The 25006-nt window shown below is 41.5% G+C and overlaps 1 protein-coding gene across 2 annotated transcripts in view; it reads left to right on the top strand.

Annotated features, from left to right (window-relative positions):
- The window catches only part of CYB561D1 (cytochrome b561 family member D1), a gene marked incomplete at its 3' end in the record, with an annotated part of 89535 nt that extends 83053 nt beyond the window's left edge, over positions 1–6482 (top strand). For both annotated transcript variants that reach the window (XM_082246188.1, XM_082246189.1), the window contains exon 4: positions 5979–6482. In XM_082246188.1, the coding sequence (XP_082102314.1) occupies positions 5979–6482 (504 nt within the window). The remainder of the gene's footprint in view (positions 1–5978) is intronic.
- Positions 6483–25006: the final 18524 nt, after the last annotated feature.

The raw sequence follows: 25006 nt of genomic DNA, 5'->3' as shown, positions 1-25006 counted from the left end.
CTCAGAATCGAAACCGTTGTTATGGGTTTTATTCAAATATGTTTGCAGGTCCCAGTAAGGAAAGTGCGGTACATCCAATCTTGGACCTCAAGCTCTGAACCGCTTTGTGCGGGTACAGATGTTTCAGATGGAGTCCATTCGTACGGTAGTGGCATCCTTATCTCAGGGGGATCATCTGGCCTCTTATCGATATTGAGGACGCTTACCTTCATATTACCATATGTCGGTCATTCTCGCTTCCTCCGCTTGTCGTGGCCAAGGAGCATTATCAAGAGATCTCCCCTCAATCCCTCAGCTTTTCGCAAGTGTTGGCCTCAGTGTTGGCATTGTTGTGCCAGCAGGAGATTGCGCTACTGGAATGCCTGGATGATCTTCTTCGAGCAGAGTCTCGACTGCTCTGAAGGAAAACCGGGAGATTACTGTGTGGACTCTGCAAGAGTTCGGTTGGAAATTCATTTTCCAGCTATCGGCTTCCGGTTCCGTCCTCCTAGTTGGACTATCTGGGTCTGTTCTGAATTTGGCCTCAGCTAGGGTGTCCCTCTCATGAGACGAGTTCCAAAATCTGTCCACAAGAGACCTCTGCAAAGAGAAATCTTGCCATGTGGGGCAAGAATCCACAGTCTCAGGACAATCTGACCCTGTTGAGCTGGGGTACGAGAGGGTCCCTGCTTCAATGGCTATGCTCTCCGGCGATTCGGGGTAAATCTTCCTCCCCCTGTACTGGACGGTGGTCGCCACAGATGCCAGCCTCTCCAAGTGGGGTGGCGTTTTTTTTGGTGGGGAACTCTTGGGATGGTCCTGTTTGGCCTCTCGTCTCAACAGGAAGGTGCTTTGGTTTGTGGCACGGTATCGGGATCCTCTGGGCGACACCACAGACGCACAGGTAGCTCCCTTTGGGACCGGTATCATCTGATATACATCATTCATCTTCTAGAACTTCTGTCAAAACTCCTGCGTAGGCTCGAGGCAATAAGGGATTACGGCCATCCTAGTGGCTCCAGACTAGCCTTCGCCGGTCTTTGTACGCAGATCTGAAACGGTTGGTCGTCGATGCACCTTAGAGACTTCCTCTTAGAGATCATCTGTTGGCTCAAGGGCCAATCTTCCATCTTGCTTTACAGTCGCTGGCTTTAACGGCTTGGCTGTGGGAAGCCAGGTGCTGAAGGATAGTGGGTTGTCTGAATCGGTGCTTCCCAAGCTGCTTCAAGCTAGTAAATATACTTCTAGGAAGATTTACCAGTGCGTTTGAAGAGCGGATTTTGCGGGTGTAAATCTCTTGGGGTTTACCCCCGCTCCTTTTTGGTGACTTGGAGCTTGGCTTATCTCCACTGAGGTGTTGAGCAGCGTCTGGCCTTGGGTACCATCATGGACCAGGTTCAGCCTTTGCGTTTTTTTTTTTTTTTTCAATGTCCTTTGGCTACGCATTCTTTGGTTCACACTTTTGTTCAGAGGGTTCGCCACTTGGTTCCCCCAGTGCGGTCTCCGTTGCCCTTGTGGGATCTCAACTTGGTTCAGTTGGTTCTTCGGTAACCGCCGTTTGAAAATATTCACAAGATTCCTCTGCTTACATCGTCCCAGAAGGTAGCCCTCTGGTGGCTATTACTTTTGCGCATAGGGCGTCAAAGCTGGCAGCATTGTCTTGTCATTCACCTTGGTGGTTTACAGAGATAAAGTGGTGCTTGGTCTTTGTCAATCATTCCTTCCTAAGGCTGTTTCTGGTTTCCATCTGAATGAAGACATGGTGTTGCCTTCCCTGTGTCCTAAGCCTAGGCATCCTAAGGAGATTGCCTTGAGTTCTCTGAAAGTGGTTCAGGTGTTCAGGGTGTACCTGGCGGCAATAGAGTTGTTTAGGAAATCAGACTCGCTATTTGTCCTTACAGATGGACCTCACAAGGTTTTGGCTGCATTTTCCGTGACCATTTCCAGATCGATCAAGCCGACGGTGGTGCAGTTCTATTCAATCAAGGTATTCTCCTTTCCCTGCTAAGGCGAATTCTATGCAGGCGCTTAGTTCCTCCTGGGCCTTCCGCCATCTGGCGTCAGTGATGCAAGTTTGCAAGGTGGCCACTGGTCGTCTGTGCACACCTTCACAAATTCTTTTACTAAGTGGAGAGGAGTAGATATTAGGAAGGCTTGACAAGCAAGAATAGACAGCCAAATTAAGTGTGTAGCTATCCAGTTTTTAACAGGTTATATTCTCTGAGACCAACTTGATAAAAGAGCTTATATGAGAGAGATTTTTTTTATGAGGCAGACTTTAACAGCTTTTCTAGCCTTCAGATTAAGACCAGGCAGGTAATATTTGCTGCTTCAAATGTCAGACAGCCATTAGATTTTGTGAGCAGTGAACATACAGATACTAGCTCCAGTGGATATCTTTGCTATAAGAGAAGATATTTAGGATATATAAATATATAATGAACCTGAGAGATAGAGCCATACAGCTTTTAGATTGACTTGATGAACAGGAGGAGCAAGCATAACTGATGGTGTGAGGCTACCTAGATTTTATTGACCATCTTGTCTAAACAGGCACAATTTGAGACTCCATAGAGAGTGAGTGTCTTCTCTTTCCTCTTTATCTATCATCTCTTTTGGGCTTGATTATTCATCATTGTGTGTACTCAATCTTCAGTATAGGAATGAATAAAAGTTATATTTTAAATACCTATGGTTTATGGTGCGTAAGGGAACGCACCCTTCATTTAGTGTAGCTCTACTGAGGATACTGTCAGCTGTGTGTTGCGCCATGCTGAATAGTTTGTTTGGGCCTCACCCTTGCTGCTGTTTTCCTCCCCTCATGTGCACTGCTTTGGGACATACCAGGTAGACATGAATAATAGCATACTCTGTGTCCCGTGATGTACGAAAAATAATTTTTGTATTTACTGTACCTGTAAAATCCTTTTCTTGGAGTACAGCACAGAAACAGAGGTTTCTCTTCTCTGTGTGATGGTTCATTGCGTTCTACAAAACTGCAAGTTTTCCTTTCTTTTTTTTTTTTTTTGCCGGTGTCCATTTACCTATCCTATAATATATTGACATTTTGTTTTAAGCTACCCAATGTTCATGATTAGTAGAGACTTTGCTTCTTGCACAGATTGCAAGGGCTGGGACAATGATAATTGTGGGGGGTTTAAGCTACCTGGAAATTGACTGGAGTAATGGTACTGCAGGGACAGTTAAAGGGCAAAAAATTATAAATCTATTACAAGGCAATTATATGGTACAGTTCATAGAGGCCCAGACTAGGAATGATGCTCTGCTGGACCTTATAATCTCAAGATATGCAGAGCGTATTACTAATGTTCATATAAAAGAACATCTGGGTAGCCATGACCATAGCATATTTTGATTTAATGTTGGTTGAAAACAAGAAGTACATACTGGAAAGATAAACACTTTAAGGGAGCCAATTTTCCAAGGATGAGGGCTGCTCTCCAAGTCTTAGACTGGGAGGAAATATTGGCATCAATGACCATAGAACAGAAATGTAAGTTCTTCAAAAACACTGTATGTGAACACACTGCAAAATATATTCCCATGGGCAATAAGTTTAAAAGGCTAAAAATAAAACTTATGTGGGTCATGGCCAAATTAAGCTATAAATAATAAGATAATACCCCTTTAAAAATATAAACACATAAATGTAAACACTATCATCGTTTAAATGTTACAAAGTATATAACCGAATATGTAAATAGGAAATCAAGGCCTCAAAAATTCAAAACAAACAACAGATTGCAAAAGGGAGTATGACCAACCTCAAAAGATTCTTCAAATATATTAATTGTAAAAAGGTCAGGTCTGAGTATGTAAGCCCTTTACAAAACAAACTAGAGTGGGTGACTGGGGACAAAAATAAAATGAATGTATGAAATGCTTTCTTCATCTCTGTGTATACAAAAGAGCATGAGGGTAGGGTGCTCATGTCCATTTTGAGGATGGTATTGATAGTTTGATACATGCCCAAATGATCCACTGTGGCTCAAAATTGATATGGTCCAGAATTATTTAGACAGCATAAATGTAAATAAAGCACCTGGACCAGATGGTTTACACCCAAGGATCCTAAAAGAATTAAGCTCATGTAAGGCCAATGTGGTGCCTATATTTAAAAAAGGGATCAAGTAACTGTAGACCTGTTAGTTTAACTTCTATAGTTGGAAAGATACTGGCGAGTTTAATATAAGACCAAAAGATAAGTTCTCGCTAAAAAAAAAAATATTTTAAGCAACAGACAGCATGGATTAATGAAAGAGAGAAATCTGATTTCTTTTTTGAAGAGGTAAGTAAAACCGTGGACAGAGGGGGGTTGCTGTAAACATGGTATACATGGATTTTACAAAAGTGTTTGACATAGTTCCACAAACACGGCTAATGTGTAAGGTAAAGTCTACAGGCTTGAAAAAATCAGTTTGTAAATGGATAGAAAACTGTCTAAAAGACCGTATTCAGAGAGTAGTGGTTTATAATGTATACTCTGAATGGTCTAGGGTTGTTAGAGGTGTACCACAAGGTTAAGTGTTTGGACCGTTACTTTTTTTTTTTTTTTTTTAAATCTTTATTTAAGTTTTTGAATGCAAACATAAAAACAGACAAAAAGGCAAAGATAATAGGTACAACAAGATACACAAGGAAGTGTACCCATCAAGGGCACTGGACAGTGCAACATTAATGGTAAGAGGTCATTGTAACCAAAAATCAAGAGAACCTTGTGCAAAGCAACTAGGGAAAATGAACAAGGGTGATGGCCCTTGCAGGCAACACTTGAACACATCTATCATCATTATGAGTCCAAAGGTCTTAAAACAATATTACAATAAGAGGGGTATAACAACAATGCAGCATCGTCTCGATGCTGTCAGATTCAGCAGGGGTCCGTGGTAAAAGTCCATCACATAGCAGGTTCAGCCACCACTATACGCTCCCGAGGCCGTATAGTCTATCCACACTGCCCATTTCATGTAAAATTTGTCATAACGGTCCTTACACCGGGCCATCCATTCCTCAGCCGCCATAATATTGTTTAGCAGTGAGATCCATGCCGCTCTGTCAGGCACCCTCGTCTGCTTCTAGAACACCGGGAGCAGGCGACGAGCGGCATTTAACAAGTGCGGCAGAAAATACCTCATTTTCTGCTTTATTTATCCTCTTCTCACTTCCGGGTCCAGTCGGCGATTACGTCATTCGGCGATTCGCAGTGTGTGCTCGAATGTATCTTGGGGCATAAAATCTCGCATTATTACACAGGAGATGAGCTGCACTGCGTGCTCTGCCCCGCCTCCGCCCCCTTCCTCTCAGTGAGCTGTACTGTATGTATTGTATTGAGGCCGTGCTCCGCCCCGCCTCCTCTCAGTGAGCTCAGTGAGGATATAATGCTTTCAGTCCTCGCTCACTGAGAGGAGGCGGGGCAGAGCACGCAGTACAGCTCATCTCCTGTGTAATAATGCGAGATTTCATGCCCTGAGATACATCCCAGCACACACTGCGAATCGCCGAATGACGTAATCGCCGACCGGACCCGGAAATGAGAAGAGGATAAATAAAGCAGAAAATAAGGTATTTACTAGCAACAACAAAAAAAAAAACTTTCCATTGGTAATAGTCGTTTTAAAGGGGATTACATACATCTAAAGTCACTAGAATGGGTGGAACTCCACTTTAAGTGTTGAAGAAGAAAAAGCCTTGTTTGTGTTTTCTTTCGAAGCGGAGTAGAGGCCAAGTCAACGGAGTTACATTACAGTTTTGCTGCTTTGGAAAATATAATTTAAAAAAGACCATAATAAGAATAAAGGTATGCTTAGAGCAGATGATCTGTGTATTATCTGCATTTAGAATCCTGTTCAGGTGATTTGAAATATGAAAGACAAGACTGCATGTTTTTCTTATTCATATAGGAGATGTGTGGTAAAACAAAAATGCTGATCCTGACATAATTGTTTTTAATTTTTACATTTATCTCTTTTTCTTTCTAGTATTGCCTCTGTATGACAGAAGCTGTGTTGCTGTTATCCCCAGAGACTTCACCTCTCTGCCCTCTATCTCGGAAGTCTAAGACTCGACTTCATTGGCTCCTACAGCTGTGTGTGCCTATCTTGGCAGGAACAGGAATATCCTTTATAGTATGCAGTAAAAACCGCAGTGAACAGCCACACTTAACTTCATGGCACAGCATTCTTGGTGTAACTACCTTGATAGCCACATGTTGTCAGGCTGTGTGTGGATTTGGCCTACTCTGTCCACGATTTGCCCGGGTGACTGCAGTATCCCGTCTCAAGCTGTACCATGCCACTTGTGGCCTTTTGGTATACCTACTTGCAACAACCACTGTTCTTCTAGGTTTGTATTCAGACTGGTTTCAGGCTCAAATTAAGGGGCCTGCATGGTATGTTTGCCTTGTCTTGCCTCTCTACCCTGCATTAGTGATCATGAACCAAGTGCTGGACATATACTTACCAAAGAGGAAAAGTCAAACGTGAATATCATAGTTCAAGCTCCTTCAACCTTAAATGTCATTGTAAATACAAACGGAAGATCAAGACTTGTCTGTTATTCTTTGATATTGCTTTTTTTTCTGAATTCCTTCATATATAGCCTCCTGCTTCAATGATTTAAACCTGACCGTTGAATACACAGATGAAACCGTTAAATACACACTGAAAAAACAACATTGAAGATGTCTTACCTGCCTTAGAATTTGTATTTCTGTTCATTCAGTTCTGGAATTTACACAACTCTGTCGCACAGCTGCCTGTTAGGGCAGGGGACCTGATTTTTTTGCTACTGCAATTAAGTAAAACATACTGATTTTGTGCCTTTCCAGCTAGTGACTGGACAGTAAAAAGAGAAGCAGAAGACACAAATCTCTTTGTCACTCCGCTCTCTTCAGCATGTCCTTGTTAGCACTTGTTTGTAAATAAGCACTACAGCACTAATTGTCTTTTTATGCTGCTCCTTCCTCAACCAGTTTGAACTCTGCTCTACTGGGAGCGCAAAAAGCTAATACCAAGTCAAAAAAGGTACTTACATTATTTGTAAAAAAGAAAAAAAGTGTATTCATGAAAACAGAGCTACATTCATGTGCACCTTTTATATCTGTTTTGAGATGAGCTTTAACAGCTCCTATGTTTCTTTATATATATATAGTTGCATAGATAGTCGTCCATCTAATTCAACCAATAACCAACCTTTTATGACAGTTTATGAAATCCATGCTCCAGTGTGCCTTGCTGTTTTTGTTTTATTGTGGTTTTAGTAGACCGTATGTTATGTATAATAATTTATTTTTGTGTGATTGTCTTGTTTTTTTTCGCACTAAACCTAAATAAGGATACTTGAGTAAGGTCTATAATGAATGTAGGGTCAATATTAATGTCTTGTGTCTTTTTGTAAGAAGGGGGTCATCCTGTCCATCTGAAATGGTTATAGTCATAGGTGCTGCTAAAATACTTTATCTGTAGGCATGAAGTCATCATGACCTGATATAGTTGATAATTATTGGATCAAAAAAATGTATTTATATAGACAGAAGGCAAGCTGTGCAGATGTTCTTTAGCGGGCAGTCTATGGATGGTAGAAATAGCCGAAATTGAAGATGTTGGCTATGCAGGGATATTACCAGTGCCAGGTGTGTGTTCAGTTATCATGATTGTGCACGTTTGTGAAAATATCTTTGTATATTTTGTTTTTCTGACCACATCTCATGTTATTAGTTAGCTTAACTCTGCCTATTTCTGCCCCAAATGGATCTAATAAGCACCAAAAATGAATCTGTCACAAAATAAAATTTGGAGGCTGTTGTTGATAGTTGCCTGACTGTCATGTTAAAGGAGACCTTTCCACCCCAAACATCATTGTGCATCATTCAGCTCTGCATCATCACCCTTGGAGATTCTAAAGCCCTAGCAACAAAGAAAACTTTGGTTTTAAACTCCACTCCCTCTCTCTCCCCCCCCCCCCCACTTCCTGTTTCCCTGAGGCACTGGTGATGTAGCCAGGGCCTCGTAGATGCACTCTGGGAAGGCCACATCAACTTTTTAAAAGATAAGTGTACTGCTGTATGGCAAATCGGAGGCAGGTAAATTCTACTAACTTCCTTTTAGTAAATGGTTTACTTTAATGAAGTTATGTTTATTTTAAGGAAATTATGTGTGCGTGTTTGTATGTGTGTGTTGCTTTAATGCTTTGACTTTAATACTTTGCTTCACTGACCTGGAACAAGTATAGAGAGACTGAATTCTGACATTTTTGTGATAGTCATTTACAGCATCATTGTTCCAAATCTGTGATTCGAAAGTGTTGAAGCCAGGCAACTAGCGTTTGCAACGAAGGACCAGCAATGCCAGCCCCTGTTTTTTTCTTATGACAGACTTAATGTTAGTGTTCATTATGGTTTGGACATCGATATTATTGCACACCAATTGACAACTTTATATAATTCTTTATATATTGTTTAAAAAGACAGGCTGGGGGCAGTCATCTTAAGTTATCAGAATGTTTTGTTTTTTAACTCTTACAGTTACGTTTTCTACAGATTTTCTAAGCAAGGGATCCCTTAACTGCAATTTTTATTATATAGTTTTACTGTTTTCATTAGTTAAAGGGAGATGTATAGAAGTCATATTAAAAGTACAGAGACGTGTGCAAAATTGACACTTTGTAAAATTTTTGAAGATGACATTACATTATGTTACCCAAGGGAAAGGCAACCTTGAAGAGGAGGCGATCATGAACAACATGATGAGATCAAAAATCTCTTAAGGAGATAACCTAGCAAGGCCCCATTAAAAATTTATGAAGATTTGCAGAATTCAGTACTCCATAGAAAGTTGAAAAAAGTTCTGGGGTTAAAAGTAATGCAGAGTTCAGAGGTCAGTGAAATATAAAACAGTGCAGATGTCTGTTTTTAATGAAGAGGTCAAGACAACTTTAATGCAGAAGACAGGAGTCTATTTTAACATTTTAACTATGGGAAGCTGAAGCTGCTGCCTGTTCACTTCCTGGGTTTACGCAGACACACACATGCACATATATACAGACAGACACACTCACACCACTGCTTACCTGCAAATTTCTCCTCTCTCGATGAATACCCCCTCTAGGTCTGCAGCTCTCCTATGATTTATCCCTCCTCCACTCTCCTGACAAACCCCCCCCATCTTGCTGGCAAACTCTCTCGAGAGTAAGAGGGAGTGAGAGCTGTGCATGATGTCATTAGCCTAGGCTAATTACCAGACAAGAAAAAGGAAGTGGGCTGTATAAGTTATTTACTGGCAGAAAAAAAAATGTTTTACTATCCAAACTTAAAACAACAAGGGCAGAAGATTTCATAGATGAAAACATGACTAAAGGTCCGCTTTAAGCGCCCATCACTCGCCTGTAGCTCCCGTCTACGCAACCTGCTATAGGCATCACACTTGGGACACAATGTCACAATCGAGAAAAGATAGGCTAGACTGCCGGTTAGGCCTGTGTGCTGCAAAGGCTGTGTGGTCCAAAGGGTGGGAGGCTGCTATGGACACTCTCAGGAGTTTGTTAAAACATCTGGATTCCAGGAATTTATGTTAGTTTCAGGTCAGAACTTTAACCTGGAAAGTCCTAGGGATATATTGGAAAACAGTGTTCCCTTCCATCAATGGGAGCGCATTCTTTATCACTTAAAATTTACAAGGAAGTTAAAGGCTCAAATAAAGAAAATAACACCCCTCCAAATCATGTAATATCACAGTGCTTGCTGCCTAGATGGAGATTCCACCTTCGTCCACCCTTAACGAAGTGTAAGGGAAGTTCCCACACCTCAATCCTCCCTGTAGCTTGCCAAGTTAAGTTTGTCCTTATCCAGCATCTCATTTACAGGGTGAGTGGAATTTGTGTGTGTGGTTGAATGGGGGTCTGCACACACAGCAGCCAGCATGGTTTCCCTTTGTTTCTTCGCCATGATATTCCCCCAGTACAAATTTCCGTTGCTCAGCAAACCTGAATGTTACAGGGAGAGGGAGGGGGCAAAAAAGATAGACTTAAAGTGATTGTAAAGTCTCGTTTTTTTTCTTAGAGAAAAAAAAAAACAGAAATGTTTTACTTACCTGCTCTGTGCAGTTGGTTTTGCACAGAGTGAAGGTCAGTGGTTGCAGCGCTGCTATTTTAAATATATATAAATAAGTGTTCATAAAACAATTTTATAAAATGGTGATTAAACCATTCATGTAAACCATTAATAAAGTGCTATTCAGTGCAATTATTGTGCAAAATACAAAAAATAAAAATAAAAATTGCAGATATTACAATGTAAAACTTCAAAAATGCAAACTGAGTGTGAATAGTCCATAAAACAGTTCTTTGCAGTAACAGAAGTAGGATGCTTGATCTTGCAACTTCGGGGTCTCCCCCTTAGGGTATCTACTTACCACTATGTGGTGTTTTTAGAGCAGATTGTGGTAGAGTGAGCTGTTGTTGTTTCTTGCAAAGCTGTTTGGACTATGTTGGAAGCGATCCTTCTTCTTTAAGCGGTATTCTCAGGTGTCCTCATGAAATAAAGAATGGCTGGACATAGTGAGGACCGTTTAAACTGTGAATTTATTAGGTTAAAATACAGTAGAATACTCACAAACATACAACATGATAAAGCCTGTAAGTGCCTATGTTAGGTGCGGTGGTGTATCGCTCCTCAGCGTTCTCCTTTCCGACCTGAAGTCACGTGGCTGCCTCTCGGCCAATGGCTATACTATATATATATATATATATAGTATATATATATACTATATATTATAGAAAAAATTTCCGCGCTAATATGATAAATAATTAGTAGATGTATGTCAGCAGCCAACACAAAATCAACCAACAGTGACTCAAAAATAACAGTAAACCATAAAAGTGTAGCGCTAAAAATATTGATGATCAAAAATTGAAAAATAGTGTCCAAATAAATGGAAGAAAACCACTAATCACAATAATGTTTGTAATAAAGAAAAAAGTGTCCAAGTGAATAAGTCCCAATATAAATAATATAAAATGAAATCATGAATCCACGTGCACAATGTTGCAAGAAGTGTTTCAGCCCGTGACACCCAGGGTATGAGAAGGAAGGGAACACCTCGGTGGTGGGATATATTAAGCAGCTTACCAGATTTCCGTGGCTGTTCAACTTAATGAACCAGCCTCTCCCAGCTAGTAATCAAGACCGTTGACGATCCGGTGTTCAAGGGATGCTTAATTGATGCAAATAAACCACTTCTCAAGAAACATATAACTGATCAGTGCAGGATTCGTACTCCTCAGTATTTTTCACCAAACATAAATGAATATGTGGGAAGAAAAGAAAGCAAAGCCCATAGCGTAATCCCATTTAAAAACAGTATTCCATTTTATTAAAAAATATTACTCACAATATCTCAAGAACAAACAGGCTTGTCAAATCATTAAACCTGGGGATGAAGATGCGGCGTCCCGCGAATAATCCCACGTGGCAAAAGATGATGGAGGCCGGCTATTTTCCAGGGGGCGTGTGGATGTTGCGTCTGGAGTCGCCAACGTTTCGTCTCAATAGACTTCGTCTGGGCGTGTTCACAGCGAAACGCGTATAGCCATTGGCCGAGAGGCAGCCACGTGACTTCAGGTCGGAAAGGAGAACGCTGAGGAGCGATACACCACCGCACCTAACATAGGCACTTACAGGCTTTATCATGTTGTATGTTTGTGAGTATTCTACTGTATTTTAACCTAATAAATTCACAGTTTAAACGGTCCTCACTATGTCCAGCCATTCTTTATTTCATGAGGACACCTGAGAATACCGCTTAAAGAAGAAGGATCGCTTCCAACATAGTCCAAACAGCTTTGCAAGAAACAACAACAGCTCACTCTACCACAATCTGCTCTAAAAACACCACATAGTGGTAAGTAGATACCCTAAGGGGGAGACCCCGAAGTTGCAAGATCAAGCATCCTACTTCTGTTACTGCAAAGAACTGTTTTATGGACTATTCACACTCAGTTTGCATTTTTGAAGTTTTACATTGTAATATCTGCAATTTTTATTTTTATTTTTTGTATTTTGCACAATAATTGCACTGAATAGCACTTTATTAATGGTTTACATGAATGGTTTAATCACCATTTTATAAAATTGTTTTATGAACACTTATTTATATATATTTAAAATAGCAGCGCTGCAACCACTGACCTTCACTCATTTAAAGCACTAGCACTTTCATTGCAGCAGGCAGCTAATTTATAAACACTTAATTGGATAACACCACACACCCCATAAGCGCGAGGTCCACAGTCCCGATATTTGCACAGAGTGGCCCGGATCATTCTCTTTTTGGGTCCTTCTTCTGTGCTCCTAGCCCCTCCCTCCTGTTTAGTGCCCCCACAGCAAGCAGCTTGCTGTGGAGGTACCCAAGCCGAGTCCCAGCTCACTGTGTCCATTCAGACACGAAGCTGCGACCCGGCCCCACCTCCCCTCTCCTGATTGGCTGGCTGACTGACTTTAACTGATGCAGTAGGAGCCAATCGCGCCGCACTGCTGTCTCAGCCAGTGAGGAGGGCAGCGCCGGGCAGCTGAGAAACTCCTGCAACGTCGCTGGATAAAGATGGGCTCAGGTAAGTGTTAGGGGGTTGAGAGGGGCTGCTGCACACAGAAGGCTTTTTTATCTTCAGAATTAGTGGATGGGGTATTGCTATCAACTTGCTCCAGGCCTAGTGGAATAGCAGAGATGGTTATGATCTACCAGTCAAATGCCCACGATTGACCAATTGTCGACCCCTATGTTACACACTATATTGAGGCTAAACTCCAGCCTTCCCTTTAGTCTTGCATAGTTGTACAGGCTCCTGTACTGTATTCTAATTGCTTACTCTCATCTTGCTTCATACAGTGTGCATTAAAAGATGCAGCAAGTCAGATGGAGCCCACCTTATTACCGGAATGGTGGAAATTTGGCATCATCATTTCTCGTATTATTATAGTCTTTTCAGTCATGGAGGCTCAGCAGCAAATTTGAGCTTTGCCTTGGGAAGTCTGCATGTAAATGCAGGCTGCCTAGGAACGCCCACTGCTTGAGAATGACATCCATCCATAAAGGTGTTTTGATGAATGTTGATTCAAGGGTTGTCCTTCCATGAGCCATCCCAGCGCTTTCATAAATGCTGAGGGTTCTTGAGAGGAGTACGTACAGGAAGCTATGTTCCGCACCCTACCTGTATGTGATCTGGCATTGAACAGAAACCCAGCAAACCCAGTATTTTTATTTTATTAGCATGTTGATTGGGGAGGAATCAGGGTAGCAAATTATAAGCAGATTAAACTTTAGCTTCATGAAAACATTAATAATAATATTAATAATGAAAGTCCTGTTAAAATAGCTTTGTGTGTATGTTTTATTTACAGACTTTTATGCAACAGAAGGGCATTTTTAAGCAGTTTTGTCTGTGTTGAAAAAACTGTATACACAAGGTCAAGTCCCAGAAAGTAGTACTGTATATATGTATAACCAGGCACACATGCTTAGCAGTCACCTATGATTTACAGTGCATCTGGAAAGTATTCACAGCACTTCACTTTTTCTACATTTTTTTATGTTACAGTCTGATTCCAAAATGAATTAAATTTATTATTTTCCTCAAAGTTCTATAAACAATACCCCACAATGACAAAGTGAAATAATTTTTTTTTTAATCCTTTGCAAATTTATTAAACAAAAAAAAGTCACATGTACATAAGTATTCACAGCCTTTGTCATGACAGTCAAAATTGAGCTCAGGTGCATCCTGTTTTCTCTAAACATCATTGAGATGTTTCTAAAACCTGATTGGAGTCTACCTGTGGTACATTTAGTTGATTGGACATGATGTGAAAAAGCACACACCTGTCTATATAAGGTCCCACAGTAAACAGTGCATGTCAGAGCACAAACCAAGCCATGAAGTCCAAGGAATTGTCTGTAGACCTCTGAGACACAAGATTTTATCGAGGCACAGATCTGGGGAAGTGTATAGAAAAATTTCTGCAGCATTGAAGATTTCAATGAGCGCAGTGGCCTCCATCATCCATAAATGGAAGAAGTTTGGAACCACCAGGACTCCTCCTAGAGTGGGCCGCCAGGCCAAACTTAGCGCTCAGGGGAGAAGGCCTTTAGTCAGGGAGGGGACTAAGAACCCGATGGTCACTCTGACAAAGCTCCAGAGTTTCTCTGTGGAGAGAGGAGAATCTATCAGAAGAACAACAATCTCTGGAGCACTTCACCAGTCAGGTCTGTATGGTAGAGTGGCCAGACGGAAACCACTCCTCAGTAAAAGGCACATGACTGGCCACCTGGAGTTTGCCAAAAGGCACCTGAAGGACTTTTAGACCACTAAAGAAACTAAATTCTCTGGGTTAATGAAACAAAAATTAAATATTTTGGCCGAAATGGCAAGCGTCATGTCTGGAGGAAATCGGGCATCTCTCATCACTTGGTCAATACCATCCCTACAGTGAAGCATGGTGGTGGCGGTATCATGCTGTGGGGATGTTTTTCAGTGGCAGGAACTGGGGGACTAGTCAGGGTTGAGGGAAAGATGAATGCAGCAATGTACAGAGACATCCTTGATGAAAACCTGCTCCAGGGCACTCTGGGCCTCAGACTGGGGCAAAGATTCATCTTCCAACAGGACCACAACCCTAAGCACAAAATAACAAAGGAGTGACTATGAGAAACTCTGTGAATTTCCCTGAGTGGCCCAGCCGGAGCCCAGAACCCGATTGAACATCTCTGGAGAGATCAGAACATTGCTGTGCACTGATGCTCCCCATCCAACCTGATGGAGCGTGAGAGGTCCTGCAAAGGAGAATGGGAGAAACTGCCCAAAAATAGGTGCGCTAAGCTAGTAGCATCATACTCAAAAATACTTGAGGCTGTAATTGGTGCCAAAGGTGCTTCAAATGAGCCTATTGAGCATAGGCAGTGAATACTTATGTACATGGGATTATTTTTTTTTTTTTTTAATAAATTTGCAAAGATTTCAAACAAACTTCTTTCACATTGTCATTATGGGGTTTATTTTGTTGAAATTTGAGGAAAATAATGATTTTAGTTCATTTTGGAAGAAGGCTGTAACATAACAAAATGTGGAAAAAGTGAAGCACTGTGAATTCTTTCCGGATGCACTGTATGTTGTAAAACTCAGGGATATTGAATTTTGTGTGCATATTGGTGTATGGTTCCGAACAGTGCTGTGATTTTTAAATGTTTTGGAGTGTAAATAAGGCTACATTATGTATTGTCTTTCTGGTACGGGTACTTCATATTTATTGATGTCTATCACTAGCATTTTTGTTAATCATGTATTTGAGTTTTGGTTGCAACAAAATAAAACTCTGTCAAGAAATTCCATTCCTTATATTTGTTTGTGTGTTTATGTTTTGAGATACAGAAGATATGTCTGCCAGTCCATGAAATAAAAGTTTTTATAGAAAAAATGACGATATACATTCTATATTTATTGTACTGTAAAGATTATCATCCCGTACACTACCAAAACCGAAACAATAAGCTGCAAAGGTTATAGCCTAACCATCTTTTCAAGACATGAGTATTGCTGTTCTTTATACACTGTAATTAGCCAACTGGATAAAAAAAAAGTATGCATAATAGAAAATAATTAGTACATAATCCAAAGAATAAAAGTTATTTTCAATACAAAAACATAATTTGAAAAATAAATTCCACATTATTATTACCACTGTACAAATTTTAGTAAAGTGGCACTTACCTTTAACAAGACCAGAAATGCCATCTATAATATGGTTTGATTATTATCTATTATTAAGTCTAGATATGCAATTCAAACAGCAAGTTTATCAAAAGCGTGATAACAATTCACTAGTTGCTAAAAAGTGACCAGCTGATGATAAGCTAGGTTGCAGAATTAAATTGTGTCTTTTCTGGTTATGCTAGCTACACAGTCAGTTTTTTTTCTTCTGTTCATCCCAGTGAGCTGAACAAAAAGAAAATTGTCAGATCGCTATAGTAACACAAGCGATTTTAGTACAGCGATCTTCCTCACTGAGCTATTGTGTTCTGACAAGGGATTGCCCCACCCACCAGAACACACTGATTAGCGTTCACATCCATTGTCATTAGACCGGCTTCTATCGGACAGGCTGATGTACACACTGTCCGAATGTAGGCTGGTTTCTGTTGAACCGGCCAATATTTGGTCCCTGTGTACCAGCCTTTACAGTAGAGGATGGTTAAAGCATCAATAAACCCATTGAAACATTTTTGTGTGTATTATAAGCAAATACAACAATTTAACAATGTATAGATCACTTGATAATTTATCAAAATACCCTTGTCTTAATCGTACAGTACAGGACACAACCTGAATATTCATACACCTTGGGTTTTGTGCTGCTACTGTTAGCTGGTTCGACACTGAGTCCCTCTGTATTTTGCTAGGGTCGTAAGGTGATGGAGCTCTTCATATGGAGAAATCACTCCACTCCACCATTCGTTTTATTTTTTAACTTCAGATGCTTCGGTTAACTCTAAAATTAACTCCCTCACTGTCTTTTAACACCACAATTGAAGAAGTGCATCCTTATCAGTGCCACCTCGTGTTATGTGAAATGTTGTTTCAGGCACTGGATCCTGTGCTCACCTTGCCACTTTTGTGCAGTGCTTGTAAGCAGCCACATGGTGCTGTACAGGTCCAGGGCTGTAATCCATCCCTATGATCCCAGACACTGAAGGTGTCTTTAAGGGTATGCCCACTATGAAGGGCAAAGCCTGTACTCTATATATGGTTCAGCATAGTAGGCAAGACAGGGTAACCTGGTATTTCTGACCGATAATGTAAAATCAGGGGCTAGGTTTAGAATGTTTTACACTTTACAGAGTAAACTTCTCAAAACTTAGCACTAAAATTCAGTCACTCAGAGCTGAGTGACCAGGTGTTACATCACATGGCTCGTTGCGCGTTACTGCCACTTCCACCTGGATTCCTTATAAGATGCTCAGGAGTTCTTCCCCCCCCATTTCATCATGTGTATCTAGGTACAAGATGATCTACATTTTGTTCATTGTGTACTCCTTCTGGACACACTTACTATAAATTTCACACCCTAATCCTTGAGTATTCCACAGGGAAGCACACTCACCCATAGCTGATGGAAACCAGGTAAAAGGCCACGAAGACTAAATCTCAGGCAAACATTCTCCTTTTCCAAAGGCTTGCATAACATGCAATGCTTCCCTTGCACCGAAGCAGGACCAACATAATATGTTCCAGCTCCTGCCTCCTCTCCTCTCACTACCCCTTCCTATGACTGGGTGGGGATCCTGTCCCCGTACTCGGTGTCACAACTTCAAAACAGTGTGGCTGTATGAGACTCCACCCACACGGCCACGTCATTCATTCACAGAGTTCTTTGAATAAATTAATTAAAACTACCATTGGCCTCCGCGGCCGATGGCTTGTAGTTCTTAATGAACTGCAAGGGCACTGGTGGGTGCTCTCATATTCCATTGATTCTTCCCGCCTTTCAGTAATTGCCTGCCTTTTTTGGAGGTAGGGCAAACAGTGTACTGATAGTCAGCAGGATCCTGACATTCCACCTGCAATCTGCATTTATTTTTAATCAAAGGTGAACTTAGCCTTTAATAATACCATGCAATGCCAAGCTATAGTTTTCAAAGCATGCAAAATACTTTCTTGTATTAAAGCAGTCTTCCTTTCAGGTTCATGGGCTTTGGTGGCTTCAATGGCTGAGCCGCAGTGATGTAATTCCAGCACATGCGTGCAGGAGTCATGGCCGTGGCACAGTCTGTTCATGGATGGCATGCACGATTAGGAGATATTTTCTGTACCTATAGGTAAACCTTATTATAGGCTTACCTGGAGATATAAATCACAATCCAGACTTTACTACCACTTTAAAAGGGGCATAGACTCCAGGGAGAGACACATCATTTTGCCCCTGTACAAATTATTAGTAAGACCTCATCTGAAATATGCAGTTCAGTTTTAAGCATCAGTTCACAAAAAAAAAAGATTCTGGGGAAAGGGCAACCTGGAGGAGTTCAGCTATGAAGAAAGATTAGGTGAACTGACTTTTTTTTTCTCTTAAGAAGAGGAGATTAAGGAAGGATATGATCAGCATGTATTCATACATAAGTGGTCCATATAGTGAACTAGGTGTAGAGGTGTTCACTTTAACGTCATCACAATGTACAAGGAGGTATTCTTTACATCTAGAGCAAAAGAGATTTAACCTCCAAATATGAAAAGGCTTCTGTGAAAATGTGAAATAGACTCAATCTTCTCAGCTGACATGAACCAGCTCTTGAGGGTTTTAACCACTTGCCGACTGCTCACATTGGCAGCACTGCGGCAAAGTGGCTCTCCTGGGTCTGGCGACGTAGACCTACGTTGCTGGATCCCGCCTGTATTCAGACACCGGGAGTCAGGCCAGGGGAGGAGAGGCGTTGATCACCCCCGCCCTTCCCCGATCGTTGGGGACAGAGTGAGGAAATCCGCCCGCTTGTGTAAACAAAGCGGGCGGATCTCCTATGTGACAGACAGTGACAGATTACAGGATTCAGCATAGCTGAACCTGCGATCTGTGTCTCTGTCACACAACCCCCTCCCCCCACACAGGTCAGTAAGCATGAGGCATACACTTAATCCCTTGATCACCAATAAAGTTAACCCCTTCCCTGCCAGTGTCATTATAACAGTAACAGTGCATATTTCTAGCACTGATTACTGTAGTAATGTCACTGGTACCCCCAAAAGTGTCAAAAATGTCAGTCAGGGGGTCCGATCTGTCCGCCGCAATGTCGCAGTCCCGCAAGAAAAATCGCAGATCGCCGCCATTACTAGTAAAAAAAAATAAACAATAAAAATGACAAATCTTTCCCATGGTTAGTAAACGCAATAACTTTTGCGCAAACCAATCAAAATATTCTTATTGTAATTTTTTTTACCAAAAATATGTAGAAGAAAACAAATTGGCCTAAAATGTTAAATTTTGATTTATACATTTTTTTGGGGAATGTTATATATCAGAATGTCAAAAATATTGTTTTTTTTTTTTTCAAAATTGTCGCTCTTTTTTTCAAAAATTAAAAATCGCACAGGTGATCAAATACCACTAAAAGAAAGCTCAATTTGTGGGGAAAAAAGGGCATACATTTAATTTGGGTACACCGTCGCACGATTGCGCAATTGTCCGTTAAAATAACGCAGTGCCGAATCACAAAATATAGCCTGGTCAGGAATGGGGAAAAATCTTCCGGTCTTAAAGTGGTTAAAAATACGCTCATTTAGAATTTTTTTTGTCAAAGACATGTAGCTAAATACATTTTGGCCTAAATATATGACAAAAATTGAATACATTGGATATTTTTAAACTGTCAAAGTAGAAAATGTCAATTTTTTCGCAAAATTTTCACTCTTTTTTTATTAATATCGCAAAAAATGAAAAGCGCAGAGGTGATCAAATGCCACCAAAAGAAAGCTCGGTTTGTGAGTAAAAAAGGACGTAAATTTTGTTTGAGTACGGCGTTGCATGACCGCGCAATTGTCAGTTAAATTCGCGCAGTGCCAAGTTGCAAAAAGTGGCCTGGACGTTAAGCAGGAAAATCCTCCGGTCCTAAAGTGGTTAAATAAGACCAGGATTCTTTCTTCAATGCACAAAATACACTGCTCACACAAATTAAAGCAACACTTTGAAAACACATCAGATATCAATGGGGAAAAATCTCCAGCTGCATATCTATACTGAATTGGACTGGGTAATGTGTTATGAATGAAAGGATGCCACATCCTTTGATGGAATTAAAAATAATCAACCTACAGATGGCTTAATTCAAAGACACCCCAAAAATCAAAGTTTAAAAATTATGGAGCAAGCTAGTACATTTTGCTGAAATTGCATTGCAGCTACACAAAATGGTACTCAGTAGATTGTATGGCTCCCACATGATAGTAGATTGTATAGCTTTTGTATGCATGCCTGACAATTTCCTCCCACATCTGGCCCAGGACATCACTGAGCTGAACTGAGGTGCAACCTGGTGGTGTTGGTGACCTAATGCCCCAGAGGTGTTCTATTGGATTTAGGTCAGGCGAGCGTGGGGGCCATTCAGTGATAAAAATTCCAGGAAATGGCTGCATACTCTTGCCACATGAGGCCAGGCATTGTCATGCACCAGGAGGAACCCAGGACCCACTGCACAAGCACAGTATCTTGACCATGTGTCCAATGATTTCATCCCAATACCTAATGGCAGTCAGGGTGGCAATGTCTAGCCTGTAGAGGTCTGTGCGTACCTCCCATGGATATGCCTCACCAGACCATCACTGATTCACCACAAAACCAGTCATACTGAACGATGTTACAAGCAGCATTATGTTCTCCGCGGCTTCTCTAGACCCTTACACATCTGTCATGTGCTCAGGGTGAACCTGCTCTCATCTGTGAAAAGCACAGGGTGCCAGTGGCCAATCTGCCAACTCTGGGGTAAATAGCAAATTCCAATCAAGCTCCATGGTGCCGGGTAGTGAGCACAGGCCCTACTAGGACGTCGGGCCCTCAGGCTACCCTCATGAAGTGTGTTTCTGATTGTTTGGTCAGAGATATTCACACCAATGGCCTGCTGGAGGTAATTTTGTAGGGCTCTGGCAGTGCTTATCTTGTTCCTCCTTTAACAAAGGAGCAGACACCGGTCTTGCAAATGGGTTAAGGACCTTCTATGGCCCTGTCCAGCTCTCCTAGAGTTACTGTCTGTCTCCTGGAATATTCTCCATGCTCTTGAGACTGTGCTGGGAGGCACAGCAAACCATCTTGCAATAGCACGTATTGATGTGCCATCCTGGAGGAGTTGGACTGCCTGTGCAACCTCTATAGGGTCCAGGTATCGCCTCATGCTACCAGTAGTGCAAAACTAGTGAAAACAGTCAGAAAAGATGAGTATGGGAAAAAATGTCAGTGGCCTTTACCTGTAAAACTATTCCTGTTTCGGAGGTTGTCTCATTGTTGCCTATCTAGTGTACCTGTTAATTTCATTACCACCAAAGCAGCTGAAACTGATTAGCAACCCCCTCTGCTACTTAACTGACCAGATCAATATCCCAGGAGTTTACTTGACTTTATGCTATACTCTGATTAAAAAGTGTTCCTTTAATTTTTTTTGAGCAGTGTATAACTGGATACTTCTTTTTCATAGGTATTAGCACCAGGAATAGTTTATTCAGGCAATATTCAATTGCCTCTTGGGAAATCAAGAAGGATTTTTTTCCCCTGCAGCAGCAAATTTGGATCAAGCTTTATTTGAGTTTTTTTTTGCCTTCCTCTTGATCAGCTGTGGGTATAGGATTTTGTTCTGTTTTATATGGAAGTTTTCTATTTAGCCTTGGACCATTCTTTTTCAAAAACCTCTGGCCTCTATATTCCTTGTCAACCTTTAGTCAAGGTATAGCTCTCAACATGCCCCTTGCAGCACTTTGTGCTTCCTTGAGATCTCAACTTGGTTCTCACCGCCCTGCAAAAACCATCCTTTGACCCTATTAGGGTTCTGCCCTTAGATGATATAGACTTACCATCCTTATGCTCTCCTCCAAAGCACCCAAAGGATACTGCTCTTCATTGACTAGTCATGATCAGACCCATAGGAGTCTAAAGGTTTGATCAAGATGGATTCCCTATTTCCCCTGTCCTCAGGACCTCGTTATGGACATCTTGTTTCCATGTTCACCATCATTCAATGGATAAGAAATCTAATTTCTAGAGCTTACACTCTCAAGGACTAACCTATCTGCAGTTTTATCGGCCCACTCTACCAGCATTTATGGCACCAGGCCTCTGTAGTCCAGCAGTGTAAGGCTGCCACCTTGTCCTCTGTTCATAGCTTTTCAAAGTTTTACCAGGTAGACGTTCAGCCTTCTGCAGACACAGCTAGAGGACATTGTTTTAGGGATGCTAAGGGGAATTAACAAAGTGTGATACAGGTTTTATTCCTGTATTACTTTTCTAAGCTAGCATTATGGTGCAGTTTTTGTTCCCAATTAACAAAAATCATCTCATATCTGAGGAGGGGTCCCTGCATGGTCCCGAAAAGTTGCTTTTCTATGTTCTCAAAACAGCTTTACACTTAAAATTAAAGCATTCCTAAACCCAGAATCTGCATTCACGATATCAAGTTTTCCACAGTACACAGAACATGGTAATGCAATTATCTTAGTAAATATAAACAGATAAATACTCAATACTAAATACTTTTCTCATCAGCAGTATAGAGCAGCCTTGTGACTTGTATCAGTTCCTAGTAAAGCTTGTAGGAGGAGTTTTCAATCTCCCCCCATCCTCTGTCTGGACAGTGCTGATTGGCCCTGTGCTGATCACATGCACTCTCCCAGGGGAAAGAAACACTCTCTAGCAATACACACCAAACTGAGCAATATGCAGCCCGTCCCTTGGCTCTGTAAATATCAGGTTATTTTTTGGAGACAGTGAAAAAACAGGAGGATCAGAGAGACTGATCAAGCAGCCTTTATAAACAATGCAAAGTATTAACCCCTTAGGTCCCACAGTGAGTATAACCAGCATGCTTTTCTGCATATATAGACTGTTGTGGGTTTAGTAATATTTTAAGCTTGCTGTTGTGCTGGCAACACACAGTACACAGATTAGCCATAACATTAAGATCACTGACAGGTAAAATGAATAACATTGGTTATCTCGTTACAATGTCATCTGAAAGTTGGTAGGATATAATAGGCAGCATGAAGTTGATGTGTTAAAAACAGACAGAATGGCCATCATAATTTGTTGTGTATGGTGCTGCAGACTGGTTAGGTTGGCCACGCTGACCCTTGTCCACAATCTTCTACAATGGGAATGTGAGCATTAGAACTGGACAATGAAGCAATGGAAGGAGGAGGCATAGTCTGATGAACCACGGTTTATTTTACATTATGTGGATGGCTGGGTGTGTGTGCATCACTTACCTGTGGAAGAAATGGTGGCACCAGGATGTAGTATGGAAGACGGCATGCCGGTGAAGGCAGTGTGATGCTTTGGGCAATGTTCTGCTGGAAAACCTTAGACCAGCTGTTCATGCAAATGTCACTTTGACACGTACCACCTACCTAAACAGTGTTGCGGACCAAATATACCCCTTCATGGAGACAGTATTCCCCGATGGCAGTGTCCTCTTTCTGCAGGATAATGCGCCCTGCCAAACTGCAAGAATGGTTCAAGAATGGTTTGAGGAACACAACAACAAGTCTGAGGCATTGACATGGCCTACATATTCCCCAGATCTCAATCAACTTTACCTATGAATATTAGTACCCATTTATATTATGTACACCCAGGAAAGAATCCAGGCCTTTTTAATCAATCTAGTGAGCTGGCCAGAACCACCTCTGGAGGGAGTCTATTCCACATTTTCACAGCTCTTGCGGTGAAGAAACCTTTTTGTACTTAACCACTTTACCACCGGAGGATTTTCCTGCTTAACGTCCAGGCCACTTTTTGCAACTTGGCACTGCGTGACTTTAACTGACAATTGCGCGGTCATGCAACCCTGTACCCAAACAAAATTTACGTCCTTTTTTTCCCACAAACCGTGGTATTTGATCACCTATGCGCTTTTCATTTTTTGCGATATTAATAAAAAAAATGAATATTTTGCGAAAAAATATACATTTTCTACTTTGACAGTTAAAAAATATCCAATATATTCAATTTTTATCATATATTTAGGCCAACATGTATTTAGCTACATGTCTTTGACAAAAAAAAATTCTCAATGAGCGTATTTTTAACCGCTTTAAGACCGGAAGATTTTACCCCATTCCTGACCAGGCTATATTTTGCGATTCGGCACTGCGTTACTTTAATGGACAATTGCGTGGTCGTGCAACGCTGTACACAAATTAAATTTATGTCCTTTTTTTCCCCACAAATAGAGCTTTCTTTTCTGAATACAGCGGGAGCGAGCCTGGTAGGTCTACGTCGCCAGACCTTAACGAGCTACTTTGCCGCAGTAGCAGCACAGTGACCAGTGGTAAAGTGGTTAAAGGAGAAGTCCAAAGAGTTATATATTTTATATATTTGTCGCACTGTGGCACTTTAGTGAAGTTTTTTATTAATTATTAAGAACACACAGGCAGTGACATACACCTTTTTTACCTTCTATTAAGGAGAAGTCCAGCCTAACACTAAAATCGCTACATCTATAGACATCCACAATCTAACACTAACCTATCTAACCCTGTGAAAAAACAAATCCATATATGTACCTTTTCTGAAGCCGACCCGACCCGATCCCACAATGAGCTGTCAGCTGTGGCTTTGCTGTAGAGGTAGGTGCAGAGGAGGCAGCCAACAACAGAAGCCCCATAGTAACTCTATGGGTGACATCACTTCCCATTCATTTCACAGCCGGTGTGTTCTCTGCAAAGCTTCCGCCGCTCGAGACCAGACCGGAGCGGCTTCAAAAAAGGTATGTATATTGATTTCTTCTTTACAGGGTTAGATAGGTTAGTGTTAGATCGTGGATGTCTATAGATGTAGCGATTTTAGTGTAAAGCCGGACTTCTTCTTTAACCACTTGCCGACCGCCGCAAGTACATTTACTGCGGCAGTCAGCCGCTCCTGGGCAAAGCGACGTAGTACTACGTCGCTCGCCCAGGAGCCTGTAGGGGGCGAGCGCGTGCCCCCGGAGGCGCGCTTCCGCCCCCGCTCGTTCACAGGCTTCCCTATGCGTGTGACTGGCGGACATCCAATGTCCGCCGGCCACTTGCGATCTCCCGCAGGAGAGGGAGAAAGGCAGACGGCTGATGTAAACACAGCCGTCTGTCATTCTCCCTGATGTAAGTACAGAGGCTATGCGATCCTGCTATGAAGGATCGTATGTCTCTGTGGTTACATTACAAGCCACGCCCCCCACAGTTGGAATCACGCCCCTAGGGATAAATTTTACCCACTGATGACCAATAAAGTTAACCCCGG

Source organism: Pelophylax lessonae (genome assembly GCF_965119305.1).
Source record: "Pelophylax lessonae genome assembly, chromosome: 2".
Taxonomy (NCBI): Eukaryota; Metazoa; Chordata; class Amphibia; order Anura; family Ranidae; genus Pelophylax; species Pelophylax lessonae.
The sequence above is the reverse complement of the archived record's forward strand: the minus strand, read 5'-3'. Positions and strand labels throughout refer to the sequence as shown.